This window comes from Zalophus californianus, chromosome 4, assembly GCF_009762305.2.
Source record: "Zalophus californianus isolate mZalCal1 chromosome 4, mZalCal1.pri.v2, whole genome shotgun sequence".
Lineage (NCBI taxonomy): Eukaryota > Metazoa > Chordata > Mammalia > Carnivora > Otariidae > Zalophus > Zalophus californianus.
Genome location: NC_045598.1, coordinates 91,049,861 through 91,072,044, shown reverse-complemented (window position 1 = coordinate 91,072,044; position 22,184 = coordinate 91,049,861). Strand labels below are relative to the sequence as shown.

Genomic DNA, 22,184 nt, shown 5'->3' with positions numbered 1-22,184 from the left:
CATCCATCCAGTGATTGGGCAGCTGGGTTTTGGGAATGTTCTATATGCCAAGGGCTGCAGCTCAGTTTTCTCATTTGTGGTATCAGAGGCCTGGACTGGGTGTTGTCTGTGGACCAGGCCATTCCAAAATGTTATCTCTGTAAAGTTCACTTGTTTCTGTAATTCCTAGAACAAAAATGGAAGTGGTTTTCTTTTTCTTTTTTCTTTTTTAATTTTTTTGAAGCGTTTTTCTTTTTAAAGCTAAATATCCCTTATGCTTATTATTTATTACTTTTTAAAGATTTATTTATTCATTTGAGAGAGAGAGACAGAGTGAGCAGAGCGAGAGGGAGACAAGCAGACTCCCCACCGAGCGGGGAGCCCGATGTGGGGTTCGATCTCAGGACCCTGAGATCATGACCTGAGCCGAAAACAAGAGTCAGACCCTTAACTAACTGAGCCGCCCAGGCGCCCCACTTTATGTTTATTTAAATGTACCTATTCTTGTACTTAGATTTCCAAGTGTGACTTGTATTTTATTTGATACAAACTAAACTTTCAAAAGAAATTCTGGTTTATGCCATAAACAAGTTCAGTTCTTTGAAACGCATTTCAAAGCAATTTATCAAACAAACATCAAAACAATTTGTTGCAAATCTGTCTTTTGTTTTTTAAGAGGTGGTGTGAGCCATATAAAGGCTTTGTATACCCAGTGGTGACTGAGGGCTTACATATTAAAACTTTCATCAACCAAACAGAACCTTACATTTCAGGGGAATACTGATGTGGCTTTTCCTCAGGTGACAGTGACATCTTTAGGGGGTTCTAATGTGAATTTTCTCCCACATGTCTTCAGCTTCCCTAGTAGAAAATTATTTATATAAATAAAGAATTCATCAGTTAAAAAAAATAGAAATGGTACTTACATTTTGTAATGATAAGAAAGAAAAGATACAACTTTTTAATTCTGATAACAGGTTTTTTGAATGACGTTTTATTTGGCTTTTTACGGTAGGGGGTGAGAGACTGAGTATACAAGTATGGACAATGGTTTGCTCATATTTAAAATTGAACTTTGACCCACAACTTAGGGTAACCTGCTCAGGAAGCCAACCCCTTTTCTATAGTAAACAACCCAGGGAACCAACCTGCCATAAATCAGGCTTAACAGGAGTCCAGATTGCCATCTCTAGAGACAATCCACGAAGCAAAATAATTTCTGTAACAGTCAGCCCCAAGTGGCCAGAAATTGATTGATACCTGACAGTTTCCCTGATTTTTCTCCCCCCTTCAACTTAGGACCAACTAGAGAGAGGGAAGTACCTACCCCTAACCAAACACAGGATGCCCCACTTCTCATTAGCCTGCCTACAGCCAAGAGCCGCCAATCAGGGCACACCTGAAGCCTCCCTTTTCCCTACTATAAAGCTTGCTCACCCTTTTGTCTGCCTGCCTTTGAGTCTCAGCCAGAACTGACCACGCTGACTGCCTTGCTATAGAGTAAGCTCAGAACAAATAGCCTTTGCTTTTCTCATTTGATTGGTCTTCATTTATTTCTACAGAGGAATACAAAAGAACATTCAAAAGGGAAACCCTAGTCTTTCATATTATTGTAGGTTAGAGTCCTTATTTACCATAAGAAGGTTAAAAAATCAAGCTGTTCAAAGATAGGGTCAGAGATGTCTTTTAACTTGCAATGTCCAAAATGATAGTTGTTCCCTGATATTTCCATTGACCGAAATATAAACTTCTTAGATGAAACTTTAGTACATAAACGGGGCCCCAGAAAGCTGTGCCATTTTCTCTTGGATTATGCACATCTCGGTATATGTTGAGTAATCAGGATGTAATTTTCAGGTGAATATGATCCTCAATCTAATTTGTGAAAGTAATTAAATAACAGTAATTATTTTTCAGTGACAATATAAATGTATCTGCTTTTATTTATTTATTTATTTTTTTGGTAGAGAGAGAATGTGACTGGGTTGCGGGAGGGGGTAGTGGCTGAACGAGAGGCAGAGAGAGAATCTTGAACAGGCTCCCTGCCCATTGCTGAGCCCCATGCAGGACTTGATCTCATGGCCTTGTGATCATGACCTGAGCCAAAATCAAGGATTAACTGAGCTATCCAGGAGCCTCAGGAAATACATTGTTTTACACATCTAAATCCCATGCTAGGTCAAGGGTATGTTTTTTATCTTGGAGTTTATAAAATGCATGTCTTACAGGAGAACAGCCAATCAGGCTGCTCAAAGTATAAGTATGTCCAAATAATTTAGTAGTTTAAAAAATAATCCATTTAAATAATTTTTAAAAATCTCTTTTCTTTTTTATAGAAAATCTTTACTACTGGTGATATCAACAAAGATGGGAAGCTGGATTTTGAAGAATTTATGAAGTACCTTAAAGACCATGAGAAAAAAATGAAATTGGCGTTTAAGAGTTTGGACAAAAATAATGATGGTATGTCTTTATTTTGTATTCATCACCAGCTATGAAGAAGCACCTCTCATATTTCCAAAAGTATAAAACAATATGTATTTAGTCTCTCTTTTTCTGGAAAATAATTATTATAGTTTTAGTACTTGTTTTTCATAGTAATGTGATTTTTCTGTAGAATTTGTTTTTAGTGAAGAAAACTTATGCATAGCCTTGTCTACTGAATTAAAATCTGTGAATAGGGCTGTGTGTATATGTTCACTATAGAATATTGTACTGATTTGACTTATAGGTTAAAAATAATAACTATGTTTCCTTGTTCTCTGGGCAAGAGATATTTATTTTTGTTCATATATAGGCACAATGTAAAATTTAAAAAACTTTCAGATTATCTTAGATTTAATAATCTTTTTGAAAGAATTACTTTAGGGCAAGTACTCTCTGATCATGAAAATTGGGAGAAAAAGATAAACATTTCAAATATGTATCTTTTTTTTTTTAATTAAGTAAACTCTACCCCCAATGTGGGGATTGAACTTACCACCCTGAGATCAAGAGTCACATGCTCTACTAACTGAGCCAGTCAGGTACCCCAAATATGTATCTTCTGATTGGGATTATGGTTTCATGATTTAGATTAATAGTTTAAAGTTAGAGTCCCATTGTGTAGAGCAAAAAGCAGGTGCCACAGTAGGAGAAAGGGAGGAGTCATGAAACCCTTATCACTAGAGGTAGACTTTGATAGGAAGTGGGAATTTATTTTTAAAAATTATAACGCTTACAAAACTTAATAAAAAGATAAACTTAATAAAAAAACTAAAATGCATCCTCAAATCCCTCCCTATATATGAACAGTCAGGGCTGTTCCATTCGCAGACTTGGTATTCAAGAAACGAACAAATGGATTGAGGAAAAAATATGGTTCATACCTGGGGTGGGCAAATTTTTTTGTAAAAGGCCAGATAGTAAATATTTTAGCTTTGTGGGCCATGTGGTCTCAGTTGTAGCTACTCATCTCTGCTATCATAGTGCAAAAACAGCCATAAACAGTATGTACATGAATAAACATGGCTGCGTGCCAATAAAACTTTATTTATAAAAGCAGGCAACAGGCCTTATTTGGCCAGTAGGTCATAGTTTGTTGGCCCCTTGTTTATACTGAATAAAGAACTTTAACTTTAGTTAGGTATAAAGCAAATTTCTTCAAACAACTAAACCCTTTGAATGGATTTGATGATGCTTCCAGTCTGTGATACTCATCCAGGAAGTTGAGTTTGTAGTGGAAAGTAGTGCTATTCAAACATTTGTTACCTCCTAGAAGCCTTACACTACATGCCTCCAAGTTTAGCCTTAGTCCAATCTTCTAGCAAAATGCAATTTTTTTTTTTTAAAGATTTTATTTATTTATTTGACAGAGAGAGACAGCGAGAGAGGGAACACAAGCAGGGGGATTGGGAGAGGGGGAAGCAGGCTTACTGCTGTGCAGGGAGCCTGATGTGGGGCTCGATCCCAGGACCCTGGGATCATGGGATCATGACCTGAGCCGAAGGCGGATGCTTAACGACTGAGCCACCCAGGCGCCCCATAAAAGGCAGTTCTTATAACCAGCTTTGCTTTTCTGCAAACTTTCATCCTATCTTGAGCCCACTACAGCTCAGTCATGTAGGTAGGACTGTGTAGTGTGGAGGCAGGCAGTAGCTGGGAGATGGAGCCACCTCAGGGGCATCTGCCAGATAAGCAGAGGTGGGTCATCCTGGTACTTAAATTGTGCCCGTATCAGTTGTCCATTTCAGAAAATTCTACATGAACCAGAGGAAATAATTGAAGGTGAAATTTTGTGATACATTTGTAGTAAATTAAAACAGTTTTTACTTAGTTTATCTTGTTTGTAGATTTTCAAAGAGTTTCTCATTTTAAGTTCATATTTTTGTGTATCAGACTTCTTCAAGCAAAGCATATTTGTGGATTGTGTATTTGAGAATTTGCCTACTTGCTAAAATTTAACCCCAAAAGTAACTCCAAAATCAGTGCTTCCGGCATTTTGGCAGTCCTTCATGGACTTGACTTCATTTGCTTGGCGAGCCCATTTCTCGCTGAGATAGAAGTAAATGATGCTCTGCTTTCTTGTTTGAGCTCTAATACTGTAAACAAGTGTCCTTCTTCAGTCCACTTAGTGCCATGTTTCTTGCATTTTTGTGCTTTTTGTTGGTGGTTTTGCTGTTCACAATGGCTCCCAAGCATAGTGCTGAAGTGCTGTCTAGCATTCCTAAATGCAAGAAGATATACCTCATTCAGGCATGAGTTGTAGTATTATTGGCCATGAGTTCCACTGTTATAGAATCAACACTATAATATGGTATTGTATAGTATTTATACACACCTATAACAAGATTTTTTACCAACAAGGTTTTATATTGATTGGTCGATGAATACGTTGTGACCGGAGGTTCAAGGAACCTAACCCTGTATTTCCCATAAGAACAGTGGTTCAATAATTCAGGGTTCATAGTGACCTTGTAGAACATAATTACCAAGAATAATGAGAATTGACTGTATTTCTTTAAGAGTGCAATTATAACGGAGAATGTTCAGAATGGCATTTAAGGAATTTCATTGCTAAACAAATTGATCCCTCTAACAGTTTTTTACATTATGCAGAATCTCATGTTTCTCTTTTCCTCTCCCCAGGAAAATTCTTTCCAAATCCTGGGATTTCTTCAGAGTCCGTCTCTTAAATGAAGTCTTTGCTTTCACCACTAACAGTAATTTTTGTCCGCCTCTTTTCCTGGAGAACTTCGCTGTTAGTACTGTTTGGCAGCAGACCCTCTCGTGCTTTGTTTGGTTTCCTCCTATTTCATGCATATTGGTCGTGGGGTCATGAGTCTCTGAGCTGCTTGAGGGAAATGCAGTATTTATCACTCCCATTTATTGCTTCTATTTTCTCTTTCTTCCTCTCTTCTGTTTTGTCTCGTTCTATCTACAAACATGCACTAATTTCCCTAGTAATAATAATAACCTTCCCTCTTCCATTGTCCTACCATCCCCACTTTCTTTATTTTTATTGCCAGATTTCTCAAAAGAATAGTCCCCACTCTTTGGCTTCTTTTAGTCATTTTCTACTTCCTTTTAACCCCGTGCAACACATCTTTACACGTATGAAAATTGCCTAGTCATTTATTAAAATGTAGAAATGCATATGTGTGAAATTAATAGGTCCTAGCCTAATGGAATTTACTTCAGAGTCAGAGTGTCTTGATTTGAATCTCAGTCCTGCTGCTTAATGTTGTTACTCGGTAAGGCCACATAAGCTCTCAGTCCCTTCTTCTTCAGATGGATTCTTATTATTTACCGATGAGACTTCATGATTTCTGAATGAGATAACATCTGTGTACTTGTTTAGTGTATTTGTTGAACTTTGAGTTGGTGTTGCAGTATGTATTTAAGCAAATCTGTAACTCACCTAGAGTCATAATTTTGCCTTAATGAGTCCAAGGCTTTCCCTTACAAAAATGAGAGATTTGAAATTCAGAATTTCTAAGATCCTTATCCATTCTGAGTCTGAATTTATGCTCTTTTTCATTTTTTAAAGGAGTAATTGAGGCTTCCGAAATTGTCCAGTCTCTCCAGATACTAGGTCTAACTATTTCTGAACAGCAAGCAGAGTTGATTCTTCAAAGGTAAGCTCTTTATCTTACTGGCAGTCGTGGGCTTTCTTTGACGTTAATTTTCGTATCTCGTATTCAAGATCTTCATTTTAAGTATAGCTGAAAACTCTCTACACCTTAACCATTCCTCATTATGTGTGTTCAGTATCTGTCTTCCTTTTTGTTTTGTATGTACATATTTAATGTGTAGGAGTGGGAAGTATAAGCTCAGATTGGATTCTCTCTTGCAAGGAAGGCCCCTGGGGCAGTGGAATGGCAGTGAGGTGTTCAACCCATAGAGAAGGAACCTAAGCATTTTCGTGCTGCCACTTTTCCCATTTGGTTTCTAAGGTGATAATGGAACTCATTGTTCCAGGATAAGATGTTTAGCAGATTCATCACATTATTTAACCTACATGTCACTGGATAAGTGGGAAATTCCAAAGGTTCACAAAGGAATACCGATTTAAACTCTCAGAAAATGGAGATGCCAGTTTGAACATTATTGCCCAGGGTAATCAATTCAGCTGTTTAGTGCGTCAAACCTTTACAGCCTTAATGTTTTATTTCACAGGATAGAGCAATAATCTCTTAAAGTTTCAGTGCCCTTGAAGATTCTTCTATTACAAACAACTAAAAGGACTAATTAATTTTTTTTTTGTGATAATGGAAAACAGAAAAGGGTGCTTATATTATATTCCTGTGAATGCTTTCAGTTTTTGACATTATCTAAAAAGTTTCTGCTAAATGTCTTTATTGTTGAGTTTATCTCCTTTTATATCTGTACCAGTAGCATTTTCCTCCTTTCTTTCTGTTCAGAATTTCTTTTAAAAAAAGCAGCCGCTCAACAGGAGGGTCCAAGTCTCAGAGCTTGGGCACGATGTTGCTATTGTTAACATTGGATGAGGAAGGCTTTCCTGAGGAAATGAAAAACTAAAAAAATGAAAAGGGGTAAACCAGATTTTGACAGTGGGGTATGGGGCATGTAATATTCTGTTGCTGAAGTCATTCTTCCAGGGAATTGAAGGTTGTTTTTTTTTTTAATTTTATTTTATTATGTTAGTCACCATATAGTACATCATTAGTTTTTGATGTAGTGTTCCATGATTCATTGTTTGCATATAATGCCCAGTGCTCCATGTAATACGTGCCCTCCTTAATACACATCATTGGGCTACCCCATCCTCCCACCCCCCTCACCTCTAAAGCCCTCAGTTTCTCGGAGTCCATAGTCTCTCATGGTTCATCTCTCCCTCCGATTCCCCCCCTTCATTTTTCCCTTCCTTCTCCTAATGTCCTCCATGCTGTTCCTCATGTTCCACAAAGTGAAACAAATAATCAAGTCAAAAAATGGGCAGAAGACATGAACAGATACTTCTCAAAAGAAGACATACATTAGCCATCAGGGAAATTCAAATCAAAACCACACTGAGGGGTGCCTGGGTGGCACAGTCGGTTGAGCGCCGGCCTTTGGCTCAGGTCGTGATCCCAGGGTCCTGGGATCGAGCCCCGCATCGGGCTCCCTGCTCAGCGGAGAGCCTGCTTCTCCCTCTCTCACTCCCCCTGCTTGTGTTCCCTCTCTCACTCTTTCTCTCTGTCAAATAAATAAATAAAATCTTAAAAAAAAACAAAACACCACACTGAGATACCACTTTACACCAGTTAAAATAGCAAAAATTGACAAGGCAAGAACAACAAATGTTGGAGAGGTTGTGGAGAAAGGGGAACCCTCCTACACTGTTGGTGGGAATGCAAGTTGGTGCAGCCGCTTTGGAAAACAGTGTGGAGGTTCCTCAAAAAATTAAAAATAGAGCTACCCTATGACCCAGCAATTGCACTCCTGGGTATTTATCCCAAAGACACAGATGTAGTGAAAAGAAGGGCCATATGCACCCCAGTGTTCATAGCAGCAATGTCCACAATAGCCAAACTGTGGGAAGAGCTGAGATGCCCTTCAACAGACGGATGGATAAAGAAGATGTGGTCCGTATATACAATGGAATATTACTCAGCCATCAGAAAGGATGAATACCAACTTTTGCATCAACATGGGTGGGACTGGAGGAGATTATACTAAGTGAAATAAGTCAGTGGCTTTTAATATATTCACGGACTTGTGTAACTATCACCACTACTTAATTTTGGAGCATTTTCATCACCCCCAAAAAGTAACCCAGTACCCATTAGCAGTCACTCCTTATTCCTCCTCTGCAAGCCCCCAGCAATCACTGACCTACATTTTGTCTCTTTTGATTTGTCTGTTCTGGACATTTCACAAAAAAATGGAATCCTACAGCATGTGGCCTTTTGTGTCTGGCCTTTTTCACTTAGCATGATATCTTCAAAGTTCATGCATTTGTAGCATGTATCAGTACTTCATTCCTTTTTTAGACCAAGTCACATTCCATTGTAAGGATATATCACACTTTGTTTATCCATTCATCTGTAGATAGGCGTTTGGTTGTTTCCATTTTTTGGCTATTATGAATAATTCATGTACAAGTTTTTGTGTGAACATATGTTTTCAGTTCTGTTGGGTATATGCCTAGAGGTGGAATGACTCGATTCTATGATAACTCTATGTTTAACATTTTGAGGAACTGCCAGACTGTTTTTGAAAGTGACTGCATCATTTTATAATTCCAACAGCCATGTATGAGGGTTTTAGTTTCTCCACATCCTCCCCCACACTTGTTATTTGTTGTCTTTTGCTTTTTACCATCTACGTGGGTATAATGTATCTCGTTATTATTTTGATTTGTATTTCCCTGATGGCTAATAAATTGTATATTCTTTTATACTTTTGGGTTATTATTATTATTAGCATTTGTGCTGCTTCAGCAAAAATACTAGAATATGTTTATACTGGAAAAACCTCCCTTTTCCTTTCTCTGTGTGTCTTCTTTATCAACACAGGAAACACTTCACTTCTGACACTTCTGGCCACCAAATGTGTGGATTCCCCCACCCCCGCCCACCCCACTACAGGCAATTATCTGTGACATCAGCCCTGGTACCTTACAATTTAACTTAATTCTAATACTATCTGCCCGGAGATAGTGTCAGATCCCATAGGTTAAGGGCTCAGTCCCACAAGACTCCTCCTCAGTTCGATGCCAGTCACAAGTAGTAGGTCCCCATGTTACCCTCAGTTTCTGTCCGGCTTGGCTACACATTGGAGGTTCCCAAGACCTCCTTCCTCAGAGCAGCTTACAGAACGCAGGGAAATATTTCCTTACATCTTCCAGTTTATTAAAGGATATGATGAAGGATACAGATGAACAGCCAGATGAAGAGATACATAAGGTGAGGTCTGTGAGGGTCGCAAGCACGTGAGCTTCTGTCCCTGTGGAGTTGGGCTGTGTTACCCTCCTGGTATGGATGTGTTCACCAATGTGAAAGTTCTCTGAACCCACACTTTGGGGGATTTTATGGGGGCTTCCTCATATAGGCATGTTCAATTATTAACTCTATTGTAAGCCTCTCTCCCCTCTCTGGAGAAATCGGAGTGGGGGACTGAATATTTTTTTTTTTTTTGAAGACACATTTATTCAGCGTCATGATCAGACTATTACATTTAGCAATCAACAGCATGGATGCAAAAAAAAAATCTACATTAAAACCCTTTGTTGGAATGCTTTACACTTTCCACGGAACAGAAACTAAAATAACCTGTTATACAATTAGTCACAAATACAGTCCTCGAGTTGTTTGCCCATACACATGTGTATTGTCTAAAACATTCTTCTTTGTAGCAGCGAGGCCCTGCCACCACTGTGCTTGGCTGAGTTCACAAATCTGTTGTAACCTGTGGCTTCCCTGTCACTTCCCTGTCTCTTCTCTCCTGCTCAGCTCTGTTTCCTGGCAGTCGTGAAAACCTTCTGCCACTGCCCTAGCTACTGCTGCTGCTGGAACCACCATAGCCACCTTAGTTTCGTGGTTTGGCAAAGTATTGGTCTCCACCACCATGGGGGCCAGAGCTTCTGCCTCCAAAATTTCCTCCTTTCCTGGATCCAAAATTTGAGGATTGATTGTTGTAATTGCCAAAATCATAGCTTCCGCCACCTCCAGAGTTGCTTCCATCATTACCAAGTCCATGATAGCCATCCCCACTGCCACCATGTCCACCACCATCGCGACTGCCACCAAAGCCACCTCGACCACTGAGGTTCCCTCCACCACCAAAGTTGTCATTCCCACCAAAACCACCTTCACGACCACCACCAAAGTTTCCAGAACCACTTTGACTTCTTTGGCTGGATGAAGCCCTAGCGTCTCTTGCTTAGTGAAAGTGGCTTACAGAACTCGGAAATATTTACTTACACTTTCCAGTTTATTAAAGGATATGATGAAGAGCTAGGCATGGGCAAAATCTGTGGACAATGCTCCCACCATGTTTCTTTCAGTTCTGTGAATTCTCTAAGAGTCATTTCCAACTTTGGAGCGCTTGCAGTTCTTACTGCTTAAGGGACTAAACCTCTCCCCTCCCCTATCCTTTATAAGCCTTCAGTTTTCACCTCAGAGAGAGCTATGCTGTCTAAATCTGCCCCCTCCCACCCTACAGCGGTTTTCTTTATTTGTGCAACCTGTTTCTCTGCTCTGTGGTTCTTACAGGTGGTAACCATGAGCTTATTTCTATAGCCTAGTGGTTAGAAATATAGTTTCTGAAGTTAGAATGCCTGGGTTGAAATGAAATACTTAATTCTACTCCACTTACCAGGCCTGTGACCCAGGACAAAATACTTAGCCTCTCTCTGTGTATAAAATGGAGACAATAGAAAGTATATAGGATTGTTTTCAGGATTAAATAAATTTGCTTGCGAAGTGCTTAGAACAATGCCTAGCAAAGGCTCAGTGAATATTAGCTATTAGCTGCTATTGTTTAGTGCCTGTTTTTCCTACTACACTAAGCTTCGAGGGCACAGACCACTTCTGTCCTGTTAACTGTTACATAATCAGCACCCTGTAATCATGTGCCCTCAGAAAATATTGAAGAATGTGTTTAAGAATGAGTAGAAGTTATCCTAGTGAAAAAGTGTGAGGGGCAGGACATTCTAGATAGAGGGAAAGACATGTTCAGACGTGGAAGCATGTTGTGAAGGGCACGTTCGGGCAATGGGTCAGGCAGTGTTTCTCAGAATGCTCTCTAGACCACTGGTGGTCTGTCTCTTAGCTGGTGGTCCATGAGCTGTTTGAGTGGTCCATTGGAGACAGCCATAAATGTAATAATAATGACCAATTTGTAGGATTTAAGAAAAAGGACAGCTGAAATAATAGACAAGAAGAGTGAGTCAGGAGAGAATAATTTGTTTCACACTGTCCTAAGATTCTTATTCAGGAGAGGGAGGTAAAATAATAACTTTAGATTTTGTTGTTATGTGTACATGGCAGAATTTCAGGGTAAACCGCTGAGAGTCTAGGAATTGAGTATATAACTTCTAAACCAGTAAGGGGAAAAATGGAATAAGAAAATCAACAAGCACGAAATTCAGGCATTCCAACAAAGTAAAGAAAGGAGGAAAACAATTCAAAGAAAAAAATGAGACAAATAGAAAGCAGAAGATAGGATGGGAGAAATAAGTTTTAAGTACAATAAAACCCCACCAAGATGTGCCCTGAAATAATGTTAGGTCCTGTTTTCCTTTCACCTCCATTCCCAAATGGGGCAGGTTAAATAAAGTTATTATTTTTGGGGGGTGGCGGGGTGGGAGAGAAGAGTTAAGTTAGGAGGTTATTGCTTCTGGTCAGCCAGGATTTTCTCAGTTTGGTGTACAATCTGATGGGGACAAAGAATTTCAATATTTTCATAGTATTGTGACAGAATATACTAATTGAAAAATATTATTAACAATGAAAAAGGGAAAGAAGAAAAATATTAACCTCACAGTGGTGTGAAACTATATTACTTTTTTTATGATCCCTACTTATAGTGGACTTTTAATGTATCTCAAAATAAAAACAAGATTTACTATAACAGAGAGATGAAAGAAAAAGGAAAACAAAATCCTACAAACTAAAAGCAAGCTGAAGTAGCTAATTAATATTGGATAAAATTATAAGGTAAAAAACATTCATGGGAAATAAAGTGTCACCACATTTACAATTCACCACAAAGAGATGCCTTGGTGGCTCAGTCTGTTAAGTGTCTGTCTACGGCTCAGCTCATGATCCTGGGGTCCTGGGATCAAGCCCCGCATCGGGCTCCCTGCTCAGCGGGGAGTCTGCTTCTCCCTCTCCCGCTCTCCCTGCTTGTGTTCCCTCTCTTGCTGTCTCTCTCTCTCTCTCTCAAACAAATAAATAAATAATCTTAAAAAAATAAATATAAATAAAATCTTAAAAGTCATCCCAAAGACAAAATTTTTAAGCTGGTTGATAGAATTCCAGGGATAAATTGACAAATTTTTTATAGTAGTGAGAAATTTTAACATATATCTTCCTATACTTGTTAGATCAAGCCGAGGAAAAAGTTTAGTCAAGATGGAAGAGAAATAAATAAGCTTGACTTAATGGGCATACAATGGAACCTTGTACCAAAAAACCAGAAAAATTTTTTTCTCATGTACTTATAGCATGTATAAAAATTGATTTTATAGTAGACCATAAAGCCAGGCTTAACACATTTTAAATAATTGGTATCACAGAGACCATTTTCTTTGACCATATATATTAATTTAGAAGTTAATAGTGGAAGTAAGTTCTAAAAATACATTGGTTTTGGATATGATATACACTTCTCAATAAGTTTTGGGTCAAAGAGGAAATCATAGTAGACATTCAAGGATACTTTGACTTGAAAGAATATCACACATGAAAGCTTTTGAGATATAACTAAAGTGGCATGTAGGGGGAATTTTATGGCTTTGAAGCTTGTATTAGAGAAGAATTAAGGGGTGCACAGGGTGCTGGGCCAGAGCCATGAGTGAGACCAAGATCATCTACCACCTGGATGGGCAGGAGACATGGTACCTGGTGAAATGGAACTGCAAAGGTGGAACGGTGGTGAGAGCCAGCTTGGCCTTTATGAGCAGCGAGTTGGAGACCACCAGCTTCTTCAATTTGGGTGAGGGTGACTGCATCCTCAGGTTCAGCAGCTCCACAGAGCAGAGCAGCCCCTTACACCTGATGAGAAGATAAGCGGCATCAGAAGCAGGAGGTTTCACAGCCTTAGTGGTCCTGGTCCTTCAGCAGCACCATGGACTCCACCGTGTCACTCAACATCATCATGGTCACTCTCATGGAAAAATACAACTTTCTGTGCATCTCACTGTAGGCCAAGGCAAAGAGCATGGTGATGGAGGCATCTACATTGTCTCTATCATGAAGGCTGGGGCCGTGACTGCTATGGAGGCGTAGATCTAGAAGATGCACTGTTACAGGCAAGCTAGGTGAGCTGTGAGAACATGAGTAATGATGGTGTGGTATGGGTTTTGCATGAGACTGTGCACAGACTGGGGTCATCACCCTGACTGCAACCAAGGGGCTGGGACCCAAGTCCACCTGGCTGTTTTACACTGTCCAGGAGTGAGCCCTTCTGGCCTACTGACCCTGAATCCTGGGTCACCCACCCTGCAGCTTATGGCATGAGCCCTGTCCTGAGCACCATCACCTCCACTGGCTCTTCCATCACCAGCTCCATCCATGACACAGAGTGCCTGGATGACTTATACCTGTCCTTCCACACTGACGTGGCCACCACCATCAAAGACATGGCCTCCTCTGAATCTGCGCTGGAGGTTGGTGGCCGCATGTGACTCAAGGTTACCATCCCCAGTGTTTTCATTGGCTTGGATGTGGTGGACTTGCTGTACCACAATGTGGAAGGCTTCACTGATTGGCAGGAGGCCAGCAAGTATGCTAGCAGCCTTCTGGAAGCAGCTTCATCCACTATCAAGAAGGTCACCTTCTCTGAGCAGTGCTTCTATATCTTCAGAGACCTTTGTGGCAACATGGCTAACGTGTCCCTCCATGATCACGATGGCTTCCATGGCACCTCTACCAGGACATACTGGCCCCTTTGCCACACGGGGGGCCACCCCTTGGTCCAAGGCTTTCCCTTACCATTACCTGCTGCCCCCACACCCCTACAACCTGCACCTGGGCTTCCCAGAGCTGGCGTACAGCTATGGCGGGGGCAGTGGCTGCAGTCAGTAGAGTGAAGGCGGCTGGAGCAGAGGCTCCATCTGTAGTGGCAGTGACTGGCAGAAGGGGAAGGACCTGAAGGCCAGGGACTTGAAGTTGAGTGGCAACAGCAATGAGTGGGACCACACAACCCGCAGTAGCCTGCGGGGCCATGGGAGCCAGTGCCCAGCAAGCATAGCCACTGCAGCCACCACTCAATGACCAGCAGCCTTTGCAACCCCTGCATCCATCCGAGCTACAGCCCCCACGGTGCACCTTCTTTCTGTGGTCCCCCCATGCTGATGGTGCCTCCACCACCTGTGGCCATGGGGCCCCCAGGAGCCCCTCCAGGATGAGACCTGGCCTACATGTCCCCAGCCTGACCGCCAGCAGACAGTCCTTCCACATGGTCATGGGGACACCCAGTGAGTTCTTTGTGGATGTGATATGAACAGGGTCCCTCCCCCACTTCCATGCCACTCCCATCCCAGGCCAGCTGTGTTCCTCTCTCCATTCCTCCATCTTTTTTACTTGGTCTGACACCCGAAAGGGAAGTAAACAGAAGTAAATTAAAAAGAAAAGAAAGGAATTAAGGCTGAGCATTAATGTCCTAATTTAAAGGGAGAAATCAGAATAATTTCAAAGAAGGTAGAAAGAAGGAGGTAATTAAGGAAGCGCAGTGGAAATAGAATGCAGAGATACGGTAACAGGATCAACAAAGTCAAACATCGGTTATTGGAAAAGACAAACTTCTGGAGAGACTGATGAAGAAGAAAGAGAAATGAGGGGACGCCTGGGTGGCTCAGTCTGCCTTCGGCTCAGGTCATGGTCCCAGGGTCCTGGGATCGAGCCCCGCATCGGGCTCCCTGCTCGGCGGGAAGCCTGCTTCTCCCTCTCCCACTCCCCCTACTTGTGTTCCCCCTCTCTCTGTGTCTCCCTCTGTCAAATAAATAAATTTTATAAATCTTAAAAAAAAGTGAGATGGAAATAATAATAAATGGAAATAATAAATGATTGCAAAGACACATCAGAAATTTTTCAAAGATAATGTCACAAATAATTTTATGCCAATAAATTTGAAAACATGAAATAGAAGAATTTCCAGACAGATATAATTTACCAAAACTAAATCAAGAAGAAATAGCCAATAGTACCTAAACAAACACATCGCATCAGTAATTAAAAATTTTCCCATGAAGAAAACTTTAGCCCCAGATGGTTCTTACAAACTGTTAAAGAACAGGTCTACAAATATATGGAGAGTGTAGAAGTGCACTATCCGATCCATGCTGTGAGGCCGTGCTAAGCATAACAGCAAAGGCGGACAACTAGTGAGAGAAGGGAATTATAGGCCGACATCATTTATGACATAGATGTATATATGTTACTTTTTATATATATATACATTTTACAGATTTATTTATTTGAGAGAGAGAGAGAGTATGTGAGTGGGGGGAGGGATAGGGAGAGAGTCCTTTGAGTGCAGAGCCTGATGCTGAGCTCCATCTCATAACCATGAGAGACCTGAGCCGAAACCAAGAGTCTGATGCCCAAACAACTTAGCTACTCAGGTGCCCCTAGATGTAAATATTTTAGAGAAAATATTAATGATCTGTTAGCTCTATAGAAAAAGAAGTTAGCTGTATATAGGGGTACCTGGGTGGCTCAATCATTAAGCGTCTGCCTTTCGCTCAGGTCATGATCCCAGGGTCCTGGGATCGAGCCCCACATCGGGCTCTCTGCTCTGTGGGAAGCCTGCTTCTCCCTCTCCCACTCCCCCCTGCTTGTGTTCCCTCCCTCGCTGGGTCTCTCTCTGTCAAGTAAATAAATAAAATCTTTTAAAAAACATTAGCTGTATATAGAAAGCATAATATACCACAATCAGTACTTTAAAAGGGGGCAACTTAAAACATTTTGTTAGATTACAAAGTACAGAAAAGATGTGCCTTTTCTCCAAATTGATAATGATTCAATGGCATTGAAAAAAAAGTAGTTTTTTTTTTTTTGAGAAACTTGTTAAGCTGAGTCTCAAATTAATATCAAAGAACCCAAGAATAACCTAGACATTCTTGAAGAGCCATGGGAAGCAGGGGACCTGCTCTATCATTTATCGAGAGTTGTTCTTAAGCCATAATTAAGATGGGGTCGTGGTACATATATAGATAAGTCGACAAATGGAACATAATATCCCAGAAACAGACCCATCCATATTTGGGGTTTGTCACACAAGAGAAGTAGCTTTGCAGATCACTTTGCAGAAAAGGAGAGACTCTGCAGTACATGGTGCTAGTACCTCTGGTTATCCATGCAGACAGCAATGAAACTGGGTACCTACCTCACACCATACATAAAAATCAACCTAAATGTGAAAGTTAAACTATAATACTTGTAGGGGAAGAAAAGGAAATGTCTTTACCTCAGTGTAGGGAAGGAAATGTTTGAAAAAAAAAAAGACATGAAAGGTAGTAACATAAAAGATCGACACATTCAGCTGTATTAAAATGAAGAGAATCTATTCACAGATAGCGTAAACAAGGTAAAAAGACAAAGAGAAGGTATTTGCTAATTTATAACTTGAAGTACTAGAATCAGCTATATAAAGAACTGTACATAGAAAAGAATAAGATACCCAACCCATTAAAAAAATGGGCAAAAGACACAAATAGGCATTTCACACAAGGGGAAACATGAATAGCAAGTGAATATGATAAGGGATGTTAAACCTCATTGGTGATTCGAAGAGAAATACAATTTAAACCCACAGACTATTTTATTTAAGAAGTTTGTGAGTGTTCTGTGGCTTTACGCTATGGAATTTAGAATTCATTTATTCATTCAGTAAATATTCTCCCTGCCAGGCACTGTTCTAAAAACTTGGGTCATCTCAGTGATCAAAATCAACAAAAATCCTTGCCCTGTGGAAGATGCTCATGAATCCATATATGGGAGATTGAGGGGTAGGGTCAGATGATAAACAATTGCATTAAAATAGAAAACAGTGATAAAAATAGAGCTCTAAATATTGTAACCTAGAATAATGTTGTAACTAGGGCTCTCATGTGAGATGTTAGTACCCATGTGCTAAGACAAATTAATGTTTGTGTAATTTCACAAATGTGCAGATCAAAATTAAAATTGGCACCAGAAAACATAATATCAATACCTGAAAATTGCATTTGATTTGAATGCCATCTTAATGTATCATTTTCATACAAATTATTGATAAATACAAGGTTTGAAGGAGACACCCAGACTTTTTTTTCAGGGACAGTCATTAATTCAACAAATAAGTGAACACCTTCTTTGCGCCAGCCACTTTAGATCCTGGGTATAGATAGTGAACAAAACAATCAAAATCCTGGCAGAGTTCAGAGTTGATCTTGGGAAAAAACTGGTCAAATAGCACACTGCCAAGAAACTTGTAAATTAGGCAAAAAGTTAATGAAAAATATCTAAGGCTAGAGTATATTAATGTTAAATGTTGAAGATGAGGTACCAGGATTTCTTAAGACTCAAAAGGTCCAGTCACCAAGTTAGATTTTTTTTTTTTTTTAACAATTACTGCTAATTTTCTTAGCTTTGAGGAGGTTGGAGAAGGAAATTGATAGAATATTTTGAGTATGTTCCAAAATCACATCCAAATGTTAGAACATTAAGAAATATCTTCCTGAGCCAATGCAAGAAAAAATGGGTCATAAATCCATTCATTACTACCTACCAGCATTTAATCTTCCAGCTTTAGTGTTTGATAGCTCATTGATTAGAGTTTGACACAGTGCCAAAAGTAGTCTTTAGTGAGATCTCTCTGTGACTTTGGGGTCCTTCTTCACCTAAATGATTAAAACTAATAGAACATCAAAAGCTTGCTGCCATTTCCACCTATTACTGTGAACTGGGATCTTTTCATAAGAATATTGAGTTGGAGAAGAAACTAGCATTCTGCAAAATGGCCAATAATGTTTTACTTATAAATTTTATTTTGTTTTTTAAGTAGCTTCTTTTTATTTTCAGTATTGATGCTGATGGGACAATGACAGTAGACTGGAACGAATGGAGGGACTATTTCTTATTTAATCCTGTTACAGACATTGAGGAAATTATCCGTTTCTGGAAACATTCTACTGTAAGTATGCTGTGTGTATTAGATTATACTTATTTGTAAGCCATAGTTATTTATTACATGAGAACACTCTGTAATGCTTACAGGCCAGGGTGCCCAATTCCCAGTAGCTCCCTAACTTGTAGAGTTCTGCTTATTCTATTAGGTATATATTCAGAATATCATAAAAAAAAAAAACCCTGAGGCTGCATAAACATTGTAAATGTGGTACCCATTTTTGCCATTCTCAATACTTGGAGGAGATACTGCCTTCCAAAAATCTTATGAAGATGAGCGGCCCAGCTTTTATTGCATTTAAGTATTTTGCCAAGAGAAGTGTGAAAGGCAGAGGTTTTTACTTTTTATAGATATACATTGTTTAAATGATCTCAGAACCTCATGATTGCTGAGATTCTATTTCCTTGGCCGTGAATGATGGGCCAGACATGACTTCTGAAACTTTTGCTTGTTTTGTCACCTGTATAGATTTATCTCTGGGATAAGGTACTTATAATAACAATAATTGAAGGTTAAACCACGTTTGGCTCTTTTGTTTAACAGTTCACACCTGTCTGTATTTCTCAAAACTTTCAAATTTTAATGAAATTTCATTAATATTCTGCTAACATATATTGGTATAACTAAAGGTCAGTTTATTGTGCAATCTGCTCCCGAAACCAGTGGGAATTCTTGGAGGGAACTTTAATTTTCCTAGTGGGCTTGTCTGCTATGCTTATTCATGGATTTCAATAAGTTTTATACATAATAAATGAAGCCTGGAGTTCACATTGCCCCTAGTAACAATGCCTAAACTTAAATAGATCATTGTAAAATTATGGTGATGAATGCCTCTTCTATGAGTATAGAATAATATACTGTACGTTCAGTTGCCTAGATACATTTTCCACTTATGTGAATTTATATTTGCATAATCAGACTCTCGCTGTACCTTTGGAGATAGTAGTTAACAATCGTGTATTCATTTTATTGATATTAAAGTGAAGAAAGAGGAGGTTACTACTATAGCATATAGCCTCTTACCCCTACACTCCTACCTATAAAATCCTTTACAGCAGAATCATTTAGATAATAAACTCGTAAAAATACTGTCATTTTAGAACTCCATTTATCTCAAGTTATATTTGTAATCTATGGTAATGCTTATTAAATAGATTGGAGGAAGGATTATTTTTAAACAGTACCTCCCTGTTAGCTAAATTTTATAAAGAACCTGTTGCATGTTTTATTTATTTTTTATTTTTTATTTATTTATTTTTTTAAAGATTTTATTTATTTATTTGACAGAGAGACACAGCGAGAGAGGGAACACAAGCAGGGGGAGTGGGAGAGGGAGAAGCAGGCTTCCCGTGGGGCACGGACCCTGATGCGGGGCTCGATCCCAGGACCCTGGGATCACGACCTGAGCCGAAGGCAGCCGCTTAACGACTGAGCCACCCAGGCGCCTCAAGAACCTGTTGCATGTTTTAAATGACAAGTCTATAAAGATATTTATAGGCAGTCTACATAGGAGATGAGTTTTGGGGTGTTCACATATATAGCTTTAATTTAATTTTTATTTACAGGTCTAAGTAAAGCATGTATCATGGTATAAAGAATAACATGGATAGAATTTTGAGATAAAGGGAGTATCTTTGAAGAATTGACAAACTAATTTCTTTCCCTAGCTAAGAAGGATTCCCACCTGATAAACCGCTGACCTTTCATTCTGACTTAGACCAAGAGGAGAAAAGTTACTCTGAATCTATTTAAGAAAGAAAGTTGTAATTGTTGGTTTTGTAACTTTGTAATTACGGTCAACTTTCATTTCTTGTGAACTGATCCTGCACTTCATTTAGTGTGAGGAGGCTATTTAAAATCATCTGTATGCTCAGATTGGTGTAGTATACTTTCTAAGGAATAAAGGTGATCTTCACTGTAAAATAACACATGATTCTCTACAGCGAACCTTCTGGAGTTATCTATTTTTAACGGAGGGAGCATGGCGATCTTTTTTCCATCTTAACAGGGTATTGACATTGGAGATAGTTTAACTATTCCAGACGAATTCACAGAAGATGAGAAGAAGTCTGGGCAGTGGTGGAGGCAGCTCTTGGCAGGAGGTATCGCGGGTGCTGTCTCTCGGACAAGCACGGCCCCTTTGGACCGTCTGAAAGTCATGATGCAGGTGAGCCTTGTGATCTTGTGTCTCAGCATCTCCCACATATGCTAAAACGATGAGAAATGTGCCGCTTTGAGAAAGAAGTTTTAAAATTTCTCCATAATCTTCCTTTCTACATTTAAAAGATAGGTATGAAATCTCTATTGTTACTAATTCTGAATTCAGTCCCTATGAGTATTTCACCAAACCTTAAATTATGGGTCCATGTGTGTGATGGACTTTTAATCTCTGGCATTCCATGACTTTTCAAATGTTTATTAAAAAAAAAAAAGTCTGTATGGATAAAGAAGATGTGGTATATACATACAATGGAATATTATGCAGCCATCAAAAAATGAAATCTTGCCATTTGCAATGACGTGGATGGACCTAGAGGGTATTATGCTAAGTGAAATAAGTCAATCAAAGAAAGACAAGTATCATGATCTCACTGATATGAGGTATTTGAGAAACAAGGCAGAAGATCATAGGGGAAGGGAGGGAAAAATTAAACAAGACAAAACCAGAGAGGGAGACAAACCCTAGGAGACTCTTAATCTCAGGAAACAAATTGAGGGTTGCTGGAGGGGAGGGGGGTGGAAGGGATGAGGTGGCTGGGTGATGGACATTGGGGAGGGTATGTGTTGTAATGAGCATTGGGTATTATATAAGACTGATGAATCACAGGCCTGTACGCCTGAAACAAATAATACATTATATTTTAATAATAAATAAAAGGTCTCTAACCGTTATTTTAGGAGATAATATTTTCCTTCTGTTTTATGTATTTTCTCAAAAGTGAGATATTTCCAAAGTTTAGAATCTTGGAACAAGGATATAATTTTTAAAAACATTCTAAAGATGAGGTTAGCAGAAAAGACCTGGATTTATAGACTGACTTTGCTATTTACTAGCAAGATGTGGTCTTGGCTGCTCAGAGTGGAAAGAAAGAGAGAAAGGAAAGGAATTGATATTTACTTGGTGCTCATTATGGTAACCCATTTAGCAACCCAGTGAGGTGAGTATTTCATCCTCACATTATCTGTGGAGAACCTGAGGCTCAGAGAAGTAAATAACTTTTCCTTTACAACAATTAGATGAGGAAGGAAGTATCTTTGACTCTAGACCTTGTGGTTCTCACACTGCATGAAACCCCCAAGGTCTCATTTTCCTTCATCCTGCAGTGGGATTAAGAATATCTAACAAGGCTGGTTGGAAGAATTAAATGATGTAAAGTATGTAAAAATGCCGGATACACTGGAACACCCCACTGGAATATAGTAGTTGCTTAAAAAATAGTTTTAGAAGTTGTGTTGTCACACCTATGGTCAACACTTTTTATACCTGTCCTCAGATTTACGTATAAAGAGATTTCTGACGATATTTTAAGCAAGCATCCATTCAGAATGTGCCTAAATCTCAAAATATATTTAGGGGTAAAAATAGTGCTTTAAAGAAAAAGGAGAAGGAATTGGCGCTTGTGTTTTTCTTTAGGAATGATAGCACATTGACTTTGAGAGAGCTTGTATAAGCATTCCTCTTTTTCTTTGTTGTATTTTATTGTGACGTTTATTTAAAATAAAACAAATATCTCTGGACTTTATTTCTTGCAAGACCCGTGGGGTGACTGGGTGGGGTCTTTCAAAACTACCTTCAGGTTCAGTAATTCAGTAGGGCTCACAGAACACACTAGAAGCTTTTGTACTCCTGGTTGTGTTTTATGACAAGGCAAAGTTACAGATTAAAA

At 39.3% G+C, this 22,184-nt stretch overlaps 1 protein-coding gene and 1 pseudogene across 2 annotated transcripts in view; both read left to right on the top strand.

Moving 5' to 3' along the window:
- Positions 1-22,184, top strand: part of LOC113934432 (calcium-binding mitochondrial carrier protein SCaMC-1) — a 49,541-nt gene that overhangs the window by 12,020 nt on the left and 15,337 nt on the right. For both annotated transcript variants that reach the window (XM_027615418.2, XM_027615424.2), the window contains exons 2-5: positions 2,316-2,442; positions 6,008-6,095; positions 18,192-18,303; positions 20,306-20,464. In XM_027615418.2, coding sequence (XP_027471219.1) covers positions 2,316-2,442; positions 6,008-6,095; positions 18,192-18,303; positions 20,306-20,464 — 486 coding nt within the window. The remainder of the gene's footprint in view (positions 1-2,315; positions 2,443-6,007; positions 6,096-18,191; positions 18,304-20,305; positions 20,465-22,184) is intronic.
- LOC113914585 lies at positions 12,978-14,631 on the top strand (annotated as a pseudogene).